The sequence below is a fragment of the Pyrgilauda ruficollis genome, unplaced genomic scaffold (assembly GCF_017590135.1).
Source record: "Pyrgilauda ruficollis isolate IOZ18807 unplaced genomic scaffold, ASM1759013v1 scaffold243, whole genome shotgun sequence".
Classification (NCBI taxonomy): Eukaryota; Metazoa; Chordata; class Aves; order Passeriformes; family Passeridae; genus Pyrgilauda; species Pyrgilauda ruficollis.
Genome location: NW_024523745.1, coordinates 493923 through 514430, shown reverse-complemented (window position 1 = coordinate 514430; position 20508 = coordinate 493923). Strand labels below are relative to the sequence as shown.

The 20508-nt window shown below is 66.3% G+C and overlaps 3 protein-coding genes across 3 annotated transcripts in view; 1 reads left to right on the top strand and 2 right to left on the bottom strand.

Moving 5' to 3' along the window:
• The window catches only part of MIOX (myo-inositol oxygenase), a 2295-nt gene extending 1827 nt beyond the window's left edge, over positions 1-468 (bottom strand). The window contains exons 1-2 of the mRNA XM_041470269.1: positions 313-468; positions 131-211 (exon numbers count right to left, since the gene is read on the bottom strand). Of these exons, the coding sequence (XP_041326203.1) occupies positions 131-211; positions 313-468 (237 nt within the window). The remainder of the gene's footprint in view (positions 1-130; positions 212-312) is intronic.
• A 1877-nt stretch (positions 469-2345) lies between these two features.
• Positions 2346-5723, bottom strand: ADM2 (adrenomedullin 2). The gene is made up of 2 exons (XM_041470264.1): positions 5553-5723; positions 2346-3884 (listed from the first exon to the last, which is right to left on the bottom strand). Exons 1-2 carry the CDS (start codon positions 5642-5644, stop codon positions 3515-3517), a joined length of 462 nt encoding a protein of 153 aa, XP_041326198.1. The 5' UTR covers positions 5645-5723; the 3' UTR covers positions 2346-3514.
• A 462-nt stretch (positions 5724-6185) lies between these two features.
• Positions 6186-20508, top strand: part of SBF1 (SET binding factor 1) — a 64611-nt gene continuing 50288 nt past the window's right edge. The window contains exons 1-2 of the mRNA XM_041470268.1: positions 6186-6553; positions 6939-6994. Coding sequence (XP_041326202.1) covers positions 6186-6553; positions 6939-6994 — 424 coding nt within the window. The remainder of the gene's footprint in view (positions 6554-6938; positions 6995-20508) is intronic.

The window sequence follows — 20508 nt, the reverse complement described above, 5'->3', positions numbered from 1 at the left end:
GACAGGAGGTGACACCGGGGGACAGGAGGTGGCACCGGGGGACAGGGGGTGACACCGGGGGACGCAGGGTGACACCGGGGGACAGGAGGTGACACCGGGGGACAGGGGGTGACACCGGGGCGGGTCGCACCTTCCTGCGGACGAACTCCACGGTCTGGTGCGTGTGCATGAGCAGGTAGGTGTTGTACACGCGGTCGATCAGCCTCCCCTCCTGCGGGGCGGCACCGCGGGCTGGGGGCGCTCCGGGGGATCCCCGGCACCCCCCGACCCGCCCGGCTTGGGACCCCCGCCCACCGCGGGACCCCCACTCACGGTGTAGTTGCGGAGCTCGGTCTTGGCCTTGCCGGGTTTGGGCTCCTCGGAGGAGTCGGGGTCCTGCGGGGGACGGGGGCTCAGGGGACCCGCGTGGGCACCGCGGGACGGGGACAAGGACAGGGGACAGGGACCGGAGTGGCTCAGGGGCCCCATCCTGCCCCAGCCCGGGCAATGCAGGACAGGGACAGGAGGCTGGGGACAGGGGGACACAGGGACAGGAGGTTGGGGACAGGGGGACATGGGGACAGGAGGTTGGGAACAGGGACAGGAGGTTGGGGAGAGGGGGACACAGGGACAGGAGGTTGGGGACAGGGGGACACGGGGACAGGCGGTTGGGGACAGGGACAGGAGGCTGGGGAGAGGGGGACACAGGGACAGGAGGTTGGGAACAGGGACAGGAGGTTGGGGACAGGGGAGCACTGGCACCAAGGAGAGACCCGCATGCCTGGGATCACACCGGCACGGGGGGTCACAGTGTCACCCACCAATGCATTGGTGTCACACAGCGTCGCACACTATCACACAATGTCACACTTTGTCACACGGTGTCACGCCCTATCACACACTATCTGTGATTGTGTCACACGGTGTCACCGATCAGCACACACTGTTCCCCCCCCGGGCACAGACAGACCTGGGGGTGCCGTCCCCGATCCCTGGGGGGGTCCAGCCCCGGCTGTCCCTAGGTGGGGACAGCAGTCCGGGGGTCCCCATTGGGGACAGTGAGAGGGTCCCTGCTCAGCCCCACGGGTGCTGTGGGACACCCCCCAGGCTGGCCCTGGCCCCCCAACCCCGCCCAGGGTGGGGAGCAGCTCCCCATGGCCTTGGGACCCCCCCCTGCAGGGGACCCCCCAGCTGGGCCCTTTGGGGTGGGGTGGCACCCCCCAGCAGGGACAGCATCGCCGGGGGGTCTCCTCTGCCCCCCGGGTTTGGGGTGGCCCGGGTGTGTCTGTCCCCCCCCCGGCGTGTCTGTCCCCCCCGGTGTGTCTGTCCCCCTCGGTGTGTCTGTCCCCCCGGTGCAGCCCCGAGCCCCCCACCCCACTCACCTCCTGCAGGCTGCTCATGCTGGGTCTGGGGGCTCCCTGGCTGCGGGGCGGCCGCCGCACCCCCGCTTTTATGGCGGGGGGTGGCGCGGGGGGCCCGCCCGGCCCCGCGGGGACAATCGGTGACCAGTTAACCCTCCCCGGTTAATGTTTGACCCCGCGCCCGCCTGGGGGGCTGCGGCTCCCGGAGGGGGCTGGGGGACCCCTGGGCCGGCCCCGAGCTGGGGACCCCCGGGTGGGGCCGCGGGGTGACCCCGCAGGGACACGGGGAGCGGAACGGGCCCTGGGGACGGGGGGCACGGGGGGGCTTGGGACAGAGCGGGGACACCGGGCTGGCACTGCCCGGGGGGGACGGGGACAGCGCGATGGCACGGGTGTGACAGGGCCCGGCCCGGGCTGGCACGGGTGGGCACGACACGTGTGGGCACGGCCAGGACAGGGCAGGGACACGGCCGGACATGGGCACGTGTGGGCACGGGCACGGCCGGGCATCGGGGGTGGCACACGCACGTGTGTGTGTCCCCACTGTCCCCACATCCCTGTGCACACAGCCCCCGCCTGTCACCTCCTGCCCTGGAGGGACTCCGTGCCTGTCCCTGGACATGGCTGCCCCTTGGCCACCCCTGCCCATCCCCATGGGATCACCACATCCCATCCCATATCCCATCCCTATGGGATCACCGTGCCCCATCCCTACCCCATCCCCATGGGATCACTGTGCCCCATCCCGATGGGATCACCACATCCCATCCCATATCCCATCCTTATGGGATCACCGTGTCCCATCCCTGTCCCATCCCCACGGGATCACCGTGTCCCATCCCTGCCCCATCCCCATGGGATCACCACACTCCATCCCATATCCCATCCCTATGGGATCACCGTGCCCCATCCCTGCCCCATCCCCTATCCCATCCCTATGGGATCACCGTGAATGGGAATGCTCTGGGAACAGGAATGCTCTGGGAACGGGGTGCTCTGGGAATGGGGTGCTCCTGGGAACGGGAATGCTCTGGGAATGGGGTGCTCTGGGAACGGGAATGCTCTAGGAATGGGGTGCTTTTGGAATGAGGTGCTCTGGGAACGGGGTGCTCCTGGGAGGACAGGGCTGCTCTGGAGGGATTGGGGCTGCTGCTCTGGGGGGGCTGCTGAAGCTGCTCCCAGGAGGGGGTGGGACGGTGACCTGGGGTCACACATCCCTGTCCCACGGCGCCGTGGGGTGATGGCCCTGGCAGGTGACAGCCCTGGGGGGTGACAGCGGCACCCCGGGGTGACAGGGATGTCACACGTGTCCCCTCGTGTCCATGGGCCCCCAGCCCGGGTGGGCACCCACTGAGCCTGTGGGGACACGACGTGGGGGTGTCCCCGGGGGTGCAGCAGGGGACAGGGATGGACAGGACAGGGCCAGGAGTGGGGACAGGTCCGGGACAGGGCAGCAGTGGGGCACAGAACCCCAATCTTTCCACTGCCCCCCACATTTGGGGACATCTCCCTGTGGCCAGCTCCTGCCGGGCTGTGGGTGACACAGGCTGGGCACAGGTGCCAGGGGAGGGGACAATGTTCATGAGGAGGGCAGGACCCCCCAGCACCCGGGAAGTGCCAGCCCCCACCGGGACCCCCAAGCGTGGGGAAGGTGCTGGGGGCTGCCCCGTCCCCAGCCCGGAGCGGGGTCCCTGTGCCCTGTCCCTGCAGGGCCCCCCGCCCCAGTGTCACCGCGGGGAAGGGCTGGGGTGCCCTGGGGGGCTCCGGGGGTGCCGCAGCACCACGGGAATGCTGAGTCAGCAGGAGCGCGGCCGGAGGGTCTTGCACAAGGTGCCGGTGCTGCTGCGGTCAGCGGGATTCCCGGTGGCCCTTGGACCCACCGCCGGCCACCCCGGGTCACCACGGGCCACCACCAGGGGCCACTCCGAGCCACCAAGAGTCACTGCGGGCCAGCGCCGGTCACCGTGAGTCGCTCTGGGCCACCGCCAGTCTCCGAGGGCCACCACGGACCGCGCTGGGTCACCGCGGGCCACCGCCGGTCCCCAGGGTGCCGCTGCCAGCTCCCGTCCGTCCCCGGCGCTCCATCAGGGGGCTGCGGCGGCCGGAGCCCCCCGGGGCCGGAGGAGCCGTGGCGCTGCTTCGGGGGTCCCGCGGGGCGGGGGCGCGCCCCCCCCTCAGCCGTAGCTGTGGGGGCTGTTGGGGTTCATGGGGGACGAGTCGCGGCGGCCGGACTGTCCCCGCAGCTGCCACAGGCGGTGGCTCAGGTTCTGCACCTGGCAGGTGCCCAGCACGCAGCCCACCCGCACCAGGTGCCCCCCGGCGTGGCGCCGGCCCCGGGGCGGCTGGGGGTCGTGCCGGGGGTCGTGCCGTCGGTCGTGCCGCAGGATGAGGCGCCGGACGTGCCACGGCGGGGGCCGGGGGGCGGCCCACGGGCCGTGCCGGGGAACCGGAGCTCGGTGCCGCAGGGTCCCGATGGGCTGCGGGGCCGGGGGGTCTCCGGGCAGAGCGGGGATCCGCTCCGGGGGGCTCCGCGCCGGGGGGGCTCTGCGGGAGAGAAGGGGCAGGGTCAGGGGGACGCAGCTCAGCTCCCGGGCACGGCGGTGGCACCGCCACAGCCTCGGGGGGGCACCGGGCATCTCCTGAGCCCGGAGCCAGCGCTGAGCACGGGGCTTCCGGAGGGGAGGAGGAGCAGGAGCCGGAGGAGGAGGAGGAGGAGGAGGAGGAAGCATTCCCACGGCCCCTGCCCCGGCACCCGCGTGCCCCGGGGTGGCACCCACGCCCGTGCCCCGGGCACCCGCGGGGCGGTCCGGCCTCCGGGCACCCGCACGGTGCCACAGAGCTCCCCTGTGCCGCAGTGCCCCCGTCCTGGGTGTCCCGGGGACGCCTTTTCCTCAGGGGACCCCCTTGGAACTTCCCAAGGAACTTGGAGGGTTTGGTCCAGTCCTTAGTCCCGTCCCTCTCTTTTCCCTTTTTTCAGTATTTTCTCCCCATTTTAACCCAGAGGACCCCACCCCCAGCCCAGCCCGCCCCCCGGGAGGAGGAGGAGGAGGAGGAAGCAGCCGGAGCAGGGGAGCCGCCGCTACCTGCAGGCACACACGTACCCCGGGCACACGACACGTGTCCCGCACACACGACAGCACCGGGCACGCGCTGGTCCCCCCGGAGCCCCCCCGGTCCCCCCGCCCCGCCCACCCCGTTCCCACGGCCCCCGCCCCGGCACCCGCGTGCCCCGGGGTGGCACCCACGCCCGTGCCCCGGGCACCCGCGGGGCGGTCCGGCCTCCGGGCACCCGCACGGTGCCACAGAGCTCCCCTGTGCCGCAGTGCCCCCGTCCTGGGTGTCCCGGGGACGCCTTTTCCTCAGGGGACCCCCTTGGAACTTCCCAAGGAACTTGGAGGGTTTGGTCCAGTCCTTAGTCCCGTCCCTCTCTTTTCCCTTTTTTCAGTATTTTCTCCCCATTTTAACCCAGAGGACCCCACCCCCAGCCCAGCCCGCCCCCCGCCGCGGCAGGGGCTGCCCGACCCCGGTGGGGTGGGGGTGCCCCGGTGCCCCCCACCCGGGGGTGCCTGGGCTGCCCCTCCCGCACCCCCCGAGCCAGGCGGGGATCCCCGGGCCCGGGCCCGGCCCAGGCGCGCTCCCGAGCCGGGACACGCACCCGCACGTGCGGGGTGTGCACGCTCACACGGGGGGCTGCCCCGACCCCAGGCTGACCCCTTCAGCCCCCCAAAGACCCCGCCCCGGGCACCCAGAGCGGCCACGGCACCGCCGAGCTCCTGCACACACAAAATCTCTGTCCCGGCCTGTGCCAGCCCCCGGCGGCTCTGGCACACCTGGCACACCTGGCACACCTGGTACACCTCTGCACACCTGGCACACCTCTGCACACCTTGGCACACCTGGCACCCCCCGCACCTCCGGGCGTGCCGTGTCCCCGCTGCCCCCAGTCCCCAAGGCGGGGGCCGGGACCCCGCACCCCCCGCCCGGCACCGCGTCCCCGGGGTGGGGGCCCGGCAGGAGACGCTGCCCCGGGACCCCCCAGGCCCCCAGCCCGGGCAGCTGCGGGGGCGGGGGGCGACGGGGAGGGCGCGGGGCTGGGTGGAGGGTAGGGGGTGCGGGAAAAGGAGGTGCGGAGCCGGGCAGGATGAGCGGGGAGGGGGTGCGGGCAGGGATCGGGCAGGGGGTTCCGGGCAGGGGTCGGGCAGGGTCCCTCACCTGCGCGGCGGCAGGCCCCGGCCGTGGGGCAGCTCCAGCAGGCACAGCGCGAAGCTGACGCAACCCAGCGCCAGCGGGGCCGGGGCTCGCATGGCCGGGCGGGACGGGACGAGCGGCGGCGGCGGCGGCTGCGGGACACGCGGGGCGGGCGGCTCGGCGGGGGGGGCGCGCCGGGCTACCCTGCTGCCTGTCACCCGCTGCCACCACGACCCGCGGCACCGGCAGCCGGTCCCTGTAGTGCCCCCCCCGCGGTGCCAGTGCCACCTCTGAGGTGACTGTGCCACCCCTGCCATGCCAGTGCCCCACCCGCGGTGCCAGTGCCACCCCCGCGGTGTCCCCGTGCCCGTCCCAGCCTGGCACAGGGCAGGTCACCCCGCGCAGCCCCGGGCGCTGCCAGGTGGATCTGCCCGGTTTTCCTGTCCCAGCCTCCGGCCCCGCTCCGGTCCCCGCTGTCACCTGCGCCGGGTACCCGTCCCTTGGGCTGTCCCCGGGCTGTCACCCTGCTGCTGGCCCGTGTCACTGTCCCACGGGGTCACAGACCCGCTGCGCTCCCTGCGGGGCTGCACGCCCCGGACCCCGCTGGGGGAGTGGGGGGCTGCACCTCCCGGGATCCCCCCGCCGGGAGGGGTGGGCATGCCCGGGCTGTCCCTGCCCGGGGACACCGAGGGTCCCGAGGGGCCCGAGGCCGGGCGGTGCGGCCGCCCCCCCACCCCGCACGCAGCCCACGTCCCTCTCCCGCGTGGGAACGGGAACGGGAACGGGAACGGGAACGGGGAGAGCCCAGGGGCGACTCCCGGGGCTGCCCTGCCCGCCGGGGGCCCGCGACCTCCGCCCCGGGACCGCCCCGGGACCGCCCCTGCCGGGGGCACCGGGGCGGGTCCTGCCCGGGCCCCGCGCGTGTCCCGGGCCTGGCACGGGCCAGCTCCGGGACGGAACGGGACTGAACGGGACTGGCACGGCGGCACCGCGGGCCCGGGCCGATCCCCGTTCCCGGAGGAACGGCACCGGACACGCGGCCACCGCCGCCCTCGGGCAGGGTCCCGCTGTCCCCGGGGTGGCACGGAGCCCCGAGTGCCGGGGACACCACGGGATGGGGACACCGCGCCTCAGGGTCCTGTCCCGGGGGTCGCACTCCCCTGAGTGGGGACATGTCCGTGTGGGGTCACCCCTGCGGGGGTCCTTTCCAGGGGGCTTGTGTGGAACGGGGGTCGTGTCCAACCTGCGGGCACCTGGGGGCCGTGCACACCTGCGGGGGTCTGTGCTCACGGGGGTGTCCCGCACCCCGGGTGTCCCCGCACACCCCAGGATGTCCCCACACCCCCGGGCTGTCCCCGCACCCCGGGATGTCCCCACACCCCCGGGCTGTCCCCGCACACCCCGGGATGTCCCGCCCCGCCTGGCTGACTACTTCGTGCTCGTGGGATACGACCCCGGCAAGAGCGGTGAGCGGCGGGGGGACGCGGGGGGGCCGGGCCCGCGCGGGGCCGCCCCGGCCGGGGCTGTGGGGTCGGGGCTGTGGGGTGAGCCCGGGCCGGGGGTGCGCGGCGGCGGTAAAGGGTGGTCCTGGACCCGGGACGAGGCCGTGGGGCCGTCCCGGGCGTGCGGGGTGAGGCCGGGCCGGGGGAGCGGAGCCGTCCCGGGGGAGCGGAGCCGTCCCGGGCCGCGGGGCTGCGGCCGGTGCCGGGCCGGGCCGCGCCGGGCGGTTCTCAGCCCCCCGCGGAGCCCCTGTGCGCACCCGCGGGAGGCTCCCGGCAGCCGCAGCCGCCCCTGCGCGGTCGGGCGCGTTCACGGCTTGGGTGTTTTCGGTCTGTCTCCCTCCCCCGCCGTGCGCGGGCTGTCACCGCTCCGGAAACATCGGCCGGGCCTGGGGGGCACTGCTGTCCTCCGGCCGCGGCCCCGGGGCTGCTCCCCCTGCGCGTCCCGCCTCTCGGCGTGGGACGTGGTGCTCCCAGTCCTGCTTCCAGTGGGCACCCACAGCCCCTGCGATGGGGGGTCGTACCCCCAGCCCCATTCCCCGGGATGGGGGTTGTACCCCCAGCCCCATTCCCTGCAATGGGGGTTTCACCCCCAGCCCCATTCCCCGGGAGGGGGGTCGTACCCCCAGCCCCATTCCCCGGGATGGGGGTTGTAAGGTGGGATATTGCGAAGGAATTCCTGGCTGTACCCCCAGCCCCATTCCCTGCAATGGGGGTCGTACCCCCAGCCCCATTCCCTGCAATGGGGGTCGTACCCCCAGCCCCATTCCCTGCAATGGGGGTTGTACCCCCAGCCCCATTCCCTGCAATGGGGGTTTCACCCCCAGCCCCGTTCCCTGCAATGGGGGTTTCACCCCCAGCCCCATTCCCCGGGATGGGGGTTGTACCCCCAGCCCCATTCCCTGCAGTGGGGGTTGTACCCCCAGCCCCGTTCCCCGGGGTGGGGGTTGTACCCCCAGCCCCGTTCCCTGCAGTGGGGGTTTCACCCCCAGCCCCATTTCCCGGGCACCCACAGCCCCCTCAGGCAGGCCCTCGTGCCCTCCCTGCTCCCTCAGACGCTCCTGACCCCCGGATCTGCGGGACCTCCCCCAGTTCCTCCGTCCTCTCCCGCATCCCTGCTCGCTGGCAGGTGATGCTGTCGGTGGTTTTGGTCGTGGGCTGTCCCTTGTTGGGGATTTAGGGTTTCTTCCCATCGTGTTTCCTTCTGGTTCCTGCCCCCAGAGCTTTTGGGGAAGGCGAGCTTTGGCAGTGTCACGGAGGAGGTGAAGTCCCTAAAATCAGGAAATGAGGGCTTTGCTGCAGAGCCCCCCGAGCCTCTTCCCCCCGGCACACTCCCAGCCTGTGCTCGCAGCTGGGGAAGGGGATCCTGGTTCTGCTGTGGGTTTGTCCATCAGGGCATGCTGCTGGGGCTCGGTTCAGACCCACAATGCCAGGCTGGATCCCAGCCCCGTGCCAGCCTGGAGCAGCCGGGGTCCCTGGGGAGGGCAGGAGGAGCGAGGTGTGTGTGGGGAATGCTGGAGAGCAGAGCTCTGGATCAGAGTTTGGTGTTCCCTGAGGGCTTTCTGCTCGTGTGGTGTTGGTGTGGTGTTTTGTTGTTGTTATTGCAGCTGTGTTCCCCCTTGTCCCCTTGGCCTGGGGCTGCTGCCCCATGGGACACACCGTGCTGGGGTGGGAGATGCAGGGGGATTCCAGGATTCCATCTAGGAGCAGGTTCCACATCCCCTCAGGAGCCATGCTGGGGGGCTGTACCCCCTTTGTCCTGCCCCCAGGTGCTTCCTCCTGCATCTTCTTCCTCATCTCCTCCCTGAGGATGCTGCAGGTGGGACCTGCCCCTTCAGACTGGTGCTGTGGGCTGGCTGGTGGCTGGTGGGGATCAGGGACACGGCGTTCCTTGGGCCTGGTGTTCCCTGCTGTGACTCCCAGAGCCTGGGTTTCCCAGGGAACAGAAATGTCCCAGATGTGTCTGGGGTCATTTGGGATTTGTTTGGGGGAGAGGGATGATGCTGGGAGGGGTGTGGCTGGCTGCAGTGGGACAGCCAAAAGGAAGAACAGGTTTAGGTGGGATATTGCGAAGGAATTCCTGGCTGGGAGGGTGGGCAGGCCCTGGCACAGGGTGCCCAGAGCAGCTGGGGCTGCCCCTGGATCCCTGGCAGTGCCCAAGGCCAGGCTGGACAGGGTTTGGAGCAGCCTGGCACAGTGGGAGGTGTCCCTGCATGGCAGGGGTGGATCAAGATGAACTTTCTGGTCCCTTCCCACCCAAACGACTCCATGGTTCTGTGCCACTGGGAAGGGAAGAGCTCACACTTAACAAATCATGTTCCTTTGGTGTAAATATTAGCTTTATTTTGGGTCTAACTCACCTTTGCAGGGAGGGGATTGCTCTAGGATATTGTGGGGGGATGGATCGAGGATGCCCTGGGGGGGATGGGTCCAGGTTCCCCTGGGAAGGGACAGCTCCCAGACACCAGCCTGAGCCTCCTGGCTGCTGGGATGGCCCAGTCAGAGGTGGCTGTGCAGGATGAGGCACCCAGGAGCTGTGGCCTCTCTGTGACAGCCCAGGCAAACCCCTCCCCGTGCCACTCTGGAGGTGTCTGAGCACTGTCCTGCACCCTGTCCCCAGGGCTGTGCCAGCCTGTCCCCAGGGACGGACCGACACCGGTTCTGTGGTTTTTGGGATCAGGCTGGCAGCATTCCCAGCTCTGTTTTCCCACCCCCCTCCCTGCTTAGATAATGCTGGAGGAAGGGCAGCGGCGCTCATCTGCCGGTGACTAATTGCTGTACAGGTTGGGTTGCTCTGGCAGAGCCGTGGGCCGTGCCAGGCTGGGCTGTGCCGTGCCAGGCTGGGCTGTGCCAGGCTGGTGCTGTCCCTGTAAACAAAGCTTGGATGAGCCCCTCAGCACTGCCAGGGCTCTGGTGCTTTCCCGGCCAGTGCTGAGTCCTGGGAGTGCAGTGCCTGTGGGATTTCAGGTTGAGCAGGATGAGTTTGCAGATGGGGATGTGAAAGGGAGAGGTCTGGTGGGGTGGTGGGAGCTGAGGTGGCTCTGCAGCATCTCCAGAGAGACAATCGCAGGCTGGGCTGGGTGGGAAGGGATCCCAAATCCCCTGCAGGGCCACCCTGCCATGGCAGGGACACTCCCACTGTCCCAGGCTGCTCCAGCCCCAATGTCCAGCCTGGCCTTGGGCACTGCCAGGGATGCAGGGGCAGCCCCAGCTGCTCTGGCAATTCCAGCCCAGCCAGGAATTCCTCATGGCCAAGATCCCATCCATGGCTGCCCTCTGGCAGTGGGAGCCATTCCCTGTGTCCTGTCCATCCCTTGTCCCCAGTCCCTCTGCAGCTCTCCTGGAGCCCCTTCAGGCCCTGGCAGGGGCTCTGAGCTCTCCCTGTGTCCTTCCCTTCCCTCCCAGCCTGGCTCCATGAGATGGTGCCTGGCCGATGCAGTTTGTGGGAACAAAACCAAAAGCAGATCCGTGCTGGAGCAGGCCGTGCTGGGTTCCCTGGGGTCGCTGGGTGTTGCTGGAGCTGCCTGTCCCTGGGGTTTCCTGGAGCAGCCTCATCCCCCGTGACCTGGGGTTGTGCTGCAGGGCCTGGGACTGCATCCTGCTCCTCGGGCAGGGGCAGAGAAGGGCTCTGAACTCTCTCAAGGGCTGTGGCTTTGGCTGCAGGACCGGGGCCTTGAGCTGCTTTGGCTGCACAGGCTGTCCAGGATCCAGGCAGGCATCCAGATGCTTTTCCTGGTTTGTGGAGCCACGGGGGATGTGTCCAGGAATGCAGAGCGTGGACACACCACCTGCCTGGCACTGTGTCCCCATGTCCCTTCACTGTGCCAGGCACCCAGCCCACTCCGTGGGGCTGTGTGGGAGAGGGGCTCCAGAGAAAAGTGTGGCGTGAACACTCCTGGCAGTGGGAACCAGCTCCTTCCATGGCAGTGTCTGTTTTACTGTGTGCTGATTGCTCACATTATTCCCTGGAAATGGACGGGTTTTATTCTCCTGGCTCTTCCTTCAGCTTCCCAGAGCCAGGATTGTGCCTGGTTTTACCTGGGAATGACAGCTTCCCAGAGGTGGGATTGTGCCTGGTTTTACCTGGGAATGACAGCTTCCCAGAGCCAGGGTTGTGCCTGGTTTTACGTGGGAATGACAGCTTCCCAGAGCCAGGGTTGTGCCTGGTTTTACCTGGGAATGACAGCTTCCCAGAGGTGGGATTGTGCCTGGTTTTACCTGGGAATGACAGCTTCCCAGAGCAGGGATTGTGCCTGGTTTTACCTGGGAATGACAGCTTCCCAGAGCCAGGATTGTCCTGAGTTTTACCAGGGAATGACAGCTTCCCAGAGCCGGGATTGTGCCTGGTTTTACCTGGGAATGACAGCTTCCCAGAGCTGGGATTGTGCCTGGTTTTACCTGGGAATGACTGCTTCCCAGAGCCGGGATTGTGCTGGGTTTTACCTCGGGATCGGAGGGGTTTTCTCTGCATCCCCCATACCCTGAGAGTCCAGGACAGCTAACTTCCAAAACCAGTGGCTGAAGGAGTCTGGAAGTTTTGGACACAGAGCGCTGGATGGACATGGCCTGCATGAGAGGAGCCAAGATCCACCTTGGGATCGATTTGGGATATTCCAGGGGGTTTAAGCTGCCAGGGGGCAGGGATGGATGGGATTTTGGGAATGAGGAGTTCCTGGCTGGGCTGGAATTGCCAGAGCAGCTGGGGCTGCCCCTGCATCCCTGGCAGTGCCCAAGGCCAGGCTGGACACTGGGGCTGGAGCAACCTGGGACAGTGGGAGTGTCCCTGCCATGGCAGGGTGGCACTGAGGGGCTCTGGGGTCCCTGCCCACCGTGCCCACTCCGTGACTGATCCCTGCTGCAGTCCCGGGGGGCCGGGAGGTGCCGGTGTCCGGTGGGTGTCGGGCTGCCTGCGGAGGATGCCGAGGCTGCTCGGGAAGTCACGGTGGTTTCTCCGTTTCCGTGCTCACGGAGCAGCATCACCCACGCCTGTGCCCTCCTCAGACACCCGGCCTGGGGCTCAGCAGCTCCGTGGGTGGCTGGGGTGGCAGGAGGAAGCCGCTCCGTGCTCAGGGCTGCCTCTTCCCATGAGGTGCTTGGGGCAGGTTTTGGGGTGCTCTTCGTGAGGAGTGAGGGCACAGACAGGACACATCCTGCCCCACCCGAGGTGCTCCTGGAGCTGGTTCCTGGTGGGAGAAGCTGAAGTGGATCTGCAGGCCAGGGCAGGGCTCTCAGGGCTCATCCTGCTGCTGTCCCAGCCGTGTTTTGGGTTGGGTTCCAGCTCTCCTGGTGGCACCTATCTGTGTCACTCTGTCGTGTGTGGCTGTGGCCCAGTGACTCAGGGTTTGACTCAGCCGGGTTCTGGGAGCATCCGGCAAAATGCTGGCCGTGGAAAAGCCCCTGGGGCTGGCAGCAGTGGTGCAGCTGTTTGCTGGGTCAATATTTGCACAGGGAAAGAGAGGCTGGGAATGGCCCCGCCACGTGCAGAGCTGCTTCCAGCCACGTGCCTGGCCGTGGGAAAGGTGGGGATGTGAGAGGGGGCAAATCCAGAAAGGCCCTGGAGCTGCTCCAGGGCTGGAGCCCCTCTGCCCTGGAGCCAGGCTGGGAGAGCTGGGAGTGCTCATCTGGAGAAGGGAAGGATCCAGGGAGAGCTTCCAGCACATTCCAGGGCCTGAAGGATCTCCAATAGAGCTGCAGAGGGACTGGGGACAAGGGATGGACAGGACACAGGGAATGGCTCCCAGTGCCAGAGGGCAGCCATGGATGGGATCTTGGCCATGAGGAATTCCTGGCTGGGCTGGAATTGCCAGAGCAGCTGGGGCTGCCCCTGCATCCCTGGCAGTGCCCAAGGCCAGGCTGGACACTGGGGCTGGAGCAGCCTGGCACAGTGGGAGTGTCCCTGCCATGGCAGGGTGGCACTGCAGGGGCTCTGAGGTCCCTTCCCACCCAAACCATTCCAGGATTCCCTGATTGGCTGCCTCTGGAAGGGGTCACCCCTCCCGCTGGCCGCCACAGCTTCCAGCTGTATCCAGGCCTGGGAACTGCGGCTCTTCTGATCCCAGCTGCTCCATGAATCCTCCTCTCCTTCCCTTTGAACTCCTGCCTGGGAGGAGCAGCTCTGTGGGCTGCAGATCCCACGTGGGAGTTGGGAGCCAAGCAGTGACTGACAGGGGCAGTGACAGGACCAGAGCTGTCCCCGGGCAGTGCCAGGGCTGGGCCTGAGCTCCTCCAGCTCCAGGTGTGTTTGGGGAGAGATTCATCTTGGAGTTGTTTAGGTTGGAAAACCCCTCAGAGCCTATCCATTCCCAGCACTGCCGAGGCCGCCACTGAGCCTCTCCCCAAGTGTCACATCCACATGGCTTTGAAATGCCAACAGGGATGGGCACTCCAAAGCTCCCTGGGCAGCCCCTGCCAAGGCCTGACCCCCTTTCCATGGGGAAATTCCTGCTGATTCCCCCCTGAGCTCCCCTGGCCCAGGCTGAGGCCGTTCCCTCTGTTCCTGTCCCTGTTCCCTGGAGCACAGCCCGACCCCCCCGGCTGTCCCCTCCTGGCAGGGACTTGTGCAGAGCCACAAGGTCCCCCCTGAGCCTCCTTTGCTCCAGGCTCAGCCCCTTCCCAGCTCCCTCAGCCCTCCTGGGGCTCCATTCCCTCCCCAGCTCCATTCCCTGGGCACCCCTGGCTACCCCTCCTTTTCCATGTTGTTATTATTGGTGTGGAGTGGATCAGGCTGGACCCTGAGCAGTCAGAGCTGCAGCTCTGGGCTGGTCATTTCTCCCCCTTTGGACACATTCCTGTGTCCAGCTGGGTTTCCTTGCCAGAATTGCCTGCTGCTGTGGCCAGGGATGGTGTCTGGCATTCCTTGCAGTGACAGTCCCAGTTTTGGGAAGGTGGCTGAAGGTTAGGTGGGGACACAGCCCTAACTCAGGTGTTGTACCCAGATCCTCGCCCCATTTCTTGGTCATATTTTGTGTGCTGCCAGTGAGGATTTAGCACTCTTCTCTCTGGTCTCTCTCACCCCAGTTCATGTTTTCCCTGAATGTGAAGCCTTTCCTTGCAGCCAGTTCCCTTTTCCCATTCCAGGCGCTGGGCTGGAGCAGCAGCTGCGGTTTTACGGGTGCTAAAAACACAAACAAACCCCACTTGGAACGTGCCCTGGAGCTCCCCGGGCTGCAGGGGAGGAGTTAACCCCAAAAACCCCTTTGGTTTGGTTCCCTGCCCCACCTGGGGAGCAGGACCATCCGCTGGGGTTGGGTGGGATCTGGAGGAGCTTTCCTGCCGCCTCTCTCGGGGATGGCGGCGGTGACGCCTCCAGGGCAGCTCTGTTCCTCCTGTGGCTCCAGAGCTCCTGACCACTAAATGCTGCTCGTGTGGCAGAGGCGAGCTGGAGAGCCTGCTGGCCTCGGGGCAGGGAATTCCTGCTCCTGGGAACCAGCCTTCCCATATCCGGAGTGTTTGTCCCTCTCGGGGTGGCAGCTGCTGCCAGGGGAGGCCCAGAGGGTTTGGGGGCTGCTGGGACCCTCTGAGAGGGTCCTTGGTGACTGGTGGGACCCTGTGGGGTGATTTTGGGGCTGCTGGGGAAGTTTGGTGACTGTTGGGACCCTCTTGGAGGGTTTGGGGGCTGCTGGGACCCTCTGGGGGAGTTTGGGGGCTGCAAGGACCCTCGTGGAGGGTTTGGTGACTATTGGGACCCTCTTGGAGGGTTTGGGGGCTGGTGGGACCCTCTGGAGGAGTTGGGGGTTGCAGGGACCCTCGTGGAGGGTCCTTGGTGACTGTGGGGACCCTCTGAGGGAGTTTGGTGACTGTTGGGACCCTCTCAGAGGGTTTGGTGACTGTTGGGACCCTCGTGGAGGGTTTGGTGACTATTGGGACCCTCTTGGAGGGTTTGGGGGCTGGTGGGACCCTCTGGAGGAGTTCGGGGACTGGTGGGATCCTGAGCAGGGGTTTGGTGGCTGGTGGGAGCCTGTGGAAGGATTTAGGGGCTGGTGGGACCCTCTGGAAGGGGCTGGGGACTGGTTTAGGGGCAGATGGTGTTTGGGGATCGGGGCACGTGGGGAGCAGCAGTGAGGGCCCTGCCTCTCCTCCCTCCCACACCAGTTGCAGAGGTTTGTGTTTGTGGAGTGGCTCCAGTGCCACGTGTCCCCTGGCAGGGAGCAGCCGCACGTTCCGCAGCTCCCGCGGCCTCCCCGCCGGGATGCAGAGAGTCTCACGCGTTATTTTTGTGTGTCTGAGCTGTTTGATCGGGATGTGGCAGCACGAGGGGGATTTTGGGGAGGAAGAGCCGCCTGTGGTGTGTGTGCAGCTGAGGTGTCTCTGTGGGCAGCTGCAGGAAATGCAGCAAAGCAGCTCCTCCGAGAGCTCTGCAGCACCTTCCTGCCCAGCCCGGCTGCTGATGGCCCAGATAAGGCCACTTGTGTCTTGTCACTGCCACTGTCACTGTCACAGCCTCCCCAGGGCAGGGTTATAACCGTTCTGGTCTGATCAGCTTCTGATCCCACCCGGATGCTCCGAGGGGCTTGGCCCTGCATCCACGGGAACGGTGACAGTGGCCTCCTGCACATTGTCCCTCCCAAACCTCCCACTGCTCCTGTTCAGGGCAGGGAACAGAGCTGGGGAGGGAATGGAGCCCCAGGAGGGCTGGGGGAGCTGGGAAGGGGCTGAGCCTGGAGCAAAGGAGGCTCAGGGGGGACCTTGTGGCTCTGCACAAGTCCCTGCCTGGAGGGGACAGCCGGGGGGTCGGGCTGTGCTCCAGGGAACAGGGACAGGAGCAGAGGGAACGGCCTCAGCCTGGGCCAGGGGAGCTCAGGGGGGATTTTGGGGAAATTCCCCCTGGGAAGGGCTGTGCAGCCCTGGCACAGGGATGGAGTCACCTGAGGACAGTGGTGGCCTTGGCAGTGCTGGGGAACGATCGGACCCGAAGCTGTTCCAGCCCAAACAATTCTGATTCTGAGTCAGCTCTGCTCCAAAGCTGCCATAATGTTGCTGTTTTATGTGGGAAAAACCTCTGCCCTGGTTTCAGGAGCATGCCCTGGTATTTGTTGTTTTTGAGCTACCTGCAGCCACAGCCCTGCAGCAAATTCCCGTCAGGATGCCCAGCCAGGCGTTGGGAGGTGCCAGCTGGGTGTTCATCCGCACCTTCCCCTGCCAGCTTTTGTATCCCTCAGCGGGGAAGGCTGGGAAGGAGCTCTCCAAGGGCAGGGAAGGAGCTGGAACTGAGGGCAGGTACCGCTGCTCCAGCCTTGCTGTCCCTCTGTGGGGACACAGGGCTGGCCACAGCTGTGGGGACACCGCCCCGCTGTCCCTCGGACACAGCGGCTCTGTCAGGGCCCAGCCGAGGACAATGGCTGGCTTCAGCCTCGCCCGGCTCCGGCGGGGCCGTGCCACGGGCTGGGGATGGGCAGAGCTGTGCCACGGGCTGGGGATGGGCAGAGCTGTGCCATGGGCTGGGGTTAGGGATGGGCAGAGCTGTGCCATGGGCTGGGGTTAGGGATGAGCAGAGCTGTGCCACGGGCTGGGGATGGGCAGAGCTGTGCCACGGGCTGGGGATGGGCAGAGCTGTGCCATGGGCTGGGGTTAGGGATGGGCAGAGCTGTGCCATGGGCTGGGGATGGGCAGAGCTGTGCCACGGGCTGGGGATGGGCAGAGCTGTGCCACGGGCTGGGGTTAGGGATGGGCAGAGCCATGGCTCTGGTGCCTGCAGGGGATGAGCCCAGGGAGCAGCAGCTGGGCTCCTGTGCACAGGCAGGTGATTGGAAAGGACAGGATAAGCTGGGATGGGATCAAGGTGAGCTCAGCAGGAAGGAGGTCAGACAGTGGCGATTCCTCGCAGGAGCAGTGAGAGCTGATTGCTGCAGGAGCGGGCTCTCAGCTCGGCCTGGGATGTGTCAGGTGTTCCCAGCGCTGGGAATTCCTGCAGAGATGTGTGGAAAGCCCAGGAAGGTGGGTTCCTACAGCTCCCTGACAGGAGGGTGGATCCAGGTGGATCCCAGGGAACAGGGACAGGAGGAGAGGGAACAACCTCAGGCTGGGCCAGAGAAGAGGCAGGGTGGACATCAGGAGGGATTTCCCCACGGGTGGCCCAGCCCTGGCAGAGCCCCAGCACCCTCACAACCAGGAATTTCTTGCTGATATCCCATGTATTTCCATCTGGCAGCAGAGGCCATTCCCCCTTGTCCCAAGTGCCTCTCCAGGTGACCACAGCGCTGTCCTGGTGACATGCCAGCAGGGCAGGGGGGACAGTGGCACTGCAGACAGCCCTGGGTGTCCCAGAGCCTCTCCTGCCCTGGCTCCTCCCAGCACAGTGGGGCTCTCCTGGGGCATTTCTCCATCCATTTAACTTCTCCTTCCTCCCTCTGTGAGTTCCTCTCAGCTCTCCTGACTCAGGTCTGTGTTTTCACTTCACCTTTTCCTTCCCCTGTTTGGATGGGTTTGGGCCATGTTTGGAGGCTGCTTTGCTCCTGTCACACACGATCTGCATCCTCATTCTTCCCACTCTCCCCAGCATCCCTGTTTTCCCTTTTTCCTCCCAAGTCCTGGCAGTGCAGTCACCTTACCGTCGTTAACACAGAGGGAGGAAATGTGGATTTTCTTCTGGGTTCTCCCTCCGACCTGAGCTTTTCTTGACAACTCTGGTTTTATATGAGGATCTTTCACAAGTGTTGGATCTCTTGGGAATTCCATCCAGGGTGTTGGGATTTTGTACTTTAGTTTAATGGTGGTGCAGAACTCAAGGTTTGAGATCCAGGTCTGGTTTCAAGGAGCCACTCCAAGAGCTGCTGGAGCTCCTTCCTTCATTCCCATCCCTGGCAGTGCCCAAGGCCAGGCTGGACACCGGGGCTGGAGCAGCCTGGCACAGTGGGAGGTGTCCCTGCCATGGCAGGGTGGCACTGGAGGGGATTTGGGATCTCTTCCCACCCAAACCATTCCAGGATTCCCTGATTGCAATCTTGGCCTTTTGAGGGGAGTTTTTTTCCCAAGAAAAAGCGGTTCCTTTTTCCCGAAGGCCCTTCTGAGCATCCCTGGGCGTGTGCCAGCCGTTCTCCTGGCCGCGAGGGATGCAGGTGGCAGCAGGCCAGGCAGGAGGAATGTGATCAGTCATCCCGGCCCGGCGGCACGCGGGGATGAATCGGCAGCCCCAGAAATCCAGCTCTCCAGCCTGGAGCCTGCCGGGTGAAGTCATGAGACAGGCACAGGGCTGGGATCCTCTGAGTCATCCTGGGAGAAATCTGTTCCCGGCTCCAGAGCCCGTAGGAAGCGCGGGGCGAAGCGGAGGGAGCAGCTGGGAGCTGTGGAGCCCATCCCGGGGAGGGTGGTGGGGTGTGGGGGGAGGAGCAGGGCTGGGGGCAGCTCCCCCAGCTCGGATTTGCTGCCTTTCACCATAAAAGGGGAAATTCTCCTTCACACCTCGTGCAGAGTGTGTGTGAGTCCGCAGGGAGTGGGAGAAGGAACATCCGAGGAGGGAGAGGCTGGAGAGGGTGTGGCCGTGAGGAAAAGGAGGTGGAGATCTCGTGTCCGTGGGGAGATGGGATGGGGCTGCAGGGATGTGGGGCTGGACATGGGATGGGGCTGGAGATGGGATGGGGCTGCAGGGATGTGGGGCTGGAGATGGGATGGGGCTGCAGGGATGTGGGGCTGGACATGGGATGGGGCTGGAGATGGGATGGGGCTGCAGGGATGTGGGGCTGGAGATGGGATGAGAGATGGGATGGGGCTGCAGGGATGGGGGGGCTGGTGTCCTGACCAAGGAGGCAGTTCCAGTTTGAGAGGTGAAATTCCAGTCTGTGTCCCAGTGGGAGCACTGGATGCAGCTCCAGGAGGATCCATATCCTTGTGGAGTTGCCAAAAACCCCAAACCAAAGAGCCCTTCCTGCCCCAAACCAGTCCCAGTTTCTCCTAGTGTTGTCAGCCCGTGGAGTGGGACACATCCTTGATAAGGATTTGGCCACAAGCTCCTGGGGTTCCTGGGAGTGCTGCGGGGCAGAGCAGCTGGCACGGTGGGGAGCCCCAAATGGGTGGGGAAGGATGGATGGGGGACAGGACAGAATTCCCAGCAGGAAGGGAGGGAAGGGATCGTGTCCTTCCCGGGGCTGGGGGGTGAGGAGGGACCTGTGGCTCCCCGAGACAGCACCTGGGGACGTGCTGAGATGTCCTGGGAGCAGTGCCAGCCTGGGGGCCTGTCCCATCCCAGGCAAGGCTGCTGTGGGATTTGCAGCTCTTGCTCCAGATGGAGGCTGCCAGGCTCCAAGTAAATCCCAGGATTTACCGGGGTTTCCTGGCTGAGACTGGGCGGGAGTGGTGCTGCGATGGGGACGTGGGGGAAGGGAGTGTGGGTGGGAACAGCCCCAGCCAGGGACCCCCGGGAGGGGACAGGACCCTGCTGTGGTCACAGAACAGGGACATGGATTCATGGAATGGGTTTGGGGTGGGAAGGGACCTCAGAGCCCCTCAGTGCCACCCTGCCATGGCAGGGACACTCCCACTGTGCCAGGCTGCTCCAGCCCCAGTGTCCAGCCTGGCCTTGGGCACTGCCAGGGATGCAGGGGCAGCCCCAGCTGCTCTGGGCACCTGTGCCAGGGCCTGCCCGCCCTCCTGGGATGCTGGAGCCCCAAAAGAAAGGGGAAAGGGGACCTCAGGGTGTGCAGAGGGCTGGGTGACATTGCTCAGACCTCAGGGTGTGCAGAGGGCTGGGTGACATTGCTCAGGCAGGGTGGGAGCTCACCTGGGGGTGTTTGTACCTGCGAGGAGCTCACCTGGCTGCAGCTGCTCCACCTGCCCCCTGCATGCAGCTCTTGTGCTTCTCTGCTCCCTTGGGTGTTTTTAATGGAATCATGGAATTGTTTGGGGTGGAAAATCCCTCGGGGATCATCCAGTCCAACCATTCCCAGCACTGCCAAGGCCACCACTGCCCCTGTCGCCAAGTGCCACATCCAGGTGGCTTTGAAATCCCTCCAGGAATGGGGACTTCACCCCTGCCCTGGGCAGCTGTGCCAGGGCTGCACAGCCCTTCCCAGGGGGAATTTCCCCAAAATCCCCCCTGAGCTCCCCTGGCCCAGGCTGAGGCCGTTCCCTCTCCTCCTGTCCCTGTTCCCTGGAGCACAGCCCGACCCCCCGGCTGTCCCCTCCTGGCAGGGACTTGTGCAGAGCCACAAGGGCCCCCTGAGCCTCCTTTGCTCCAGGCTCAGCCCCTTCCCAGCTCCCTCAGCCCTCCTGGGGCTCCATTCCCTTCCCAGAGCTCCCTGGCAATGTCCAGGGGGTTCTGCTGCCTCCCTGTTGGCTCAGGAAGGACCCAGGCCCTTGAAGGTGCCAAATTCAGTTTAGGGAACATTCCTGCAGCACCAGGTGCCAGTGCTGGGGGCAGAGCCTAGGCTTTGGCACACAGGAATTCCCGGGATAACCCGGGGTAAGTCCTCCTGGGCCATTCCAAGCTTCTCTGAGGGACAGTGGCAGTGGCACCAGCCAGGCTGGGAGAGCTGGGGGGGCTCACCTGG

What these genes read in the sequence shown, in the direction of transcription:
- ADM2 (XM_041470264.1), bottom strand. Translation starts at nt 5,644, where the DNA reads ATGCGAGCCCCGGCCCCGCTGGCGCTGGGTTGCGTCAGCTTCGCGCTG. An exon ending in CGGGGCCTGCCGCCGCGCAG is followed by an intron (nt 3,885 to 5,552) that starts GTGAGGGACCCT and finishes TCTCTCCCGCAG; the next exon opens with AGCCCCCCCGGCGCGGAGCC.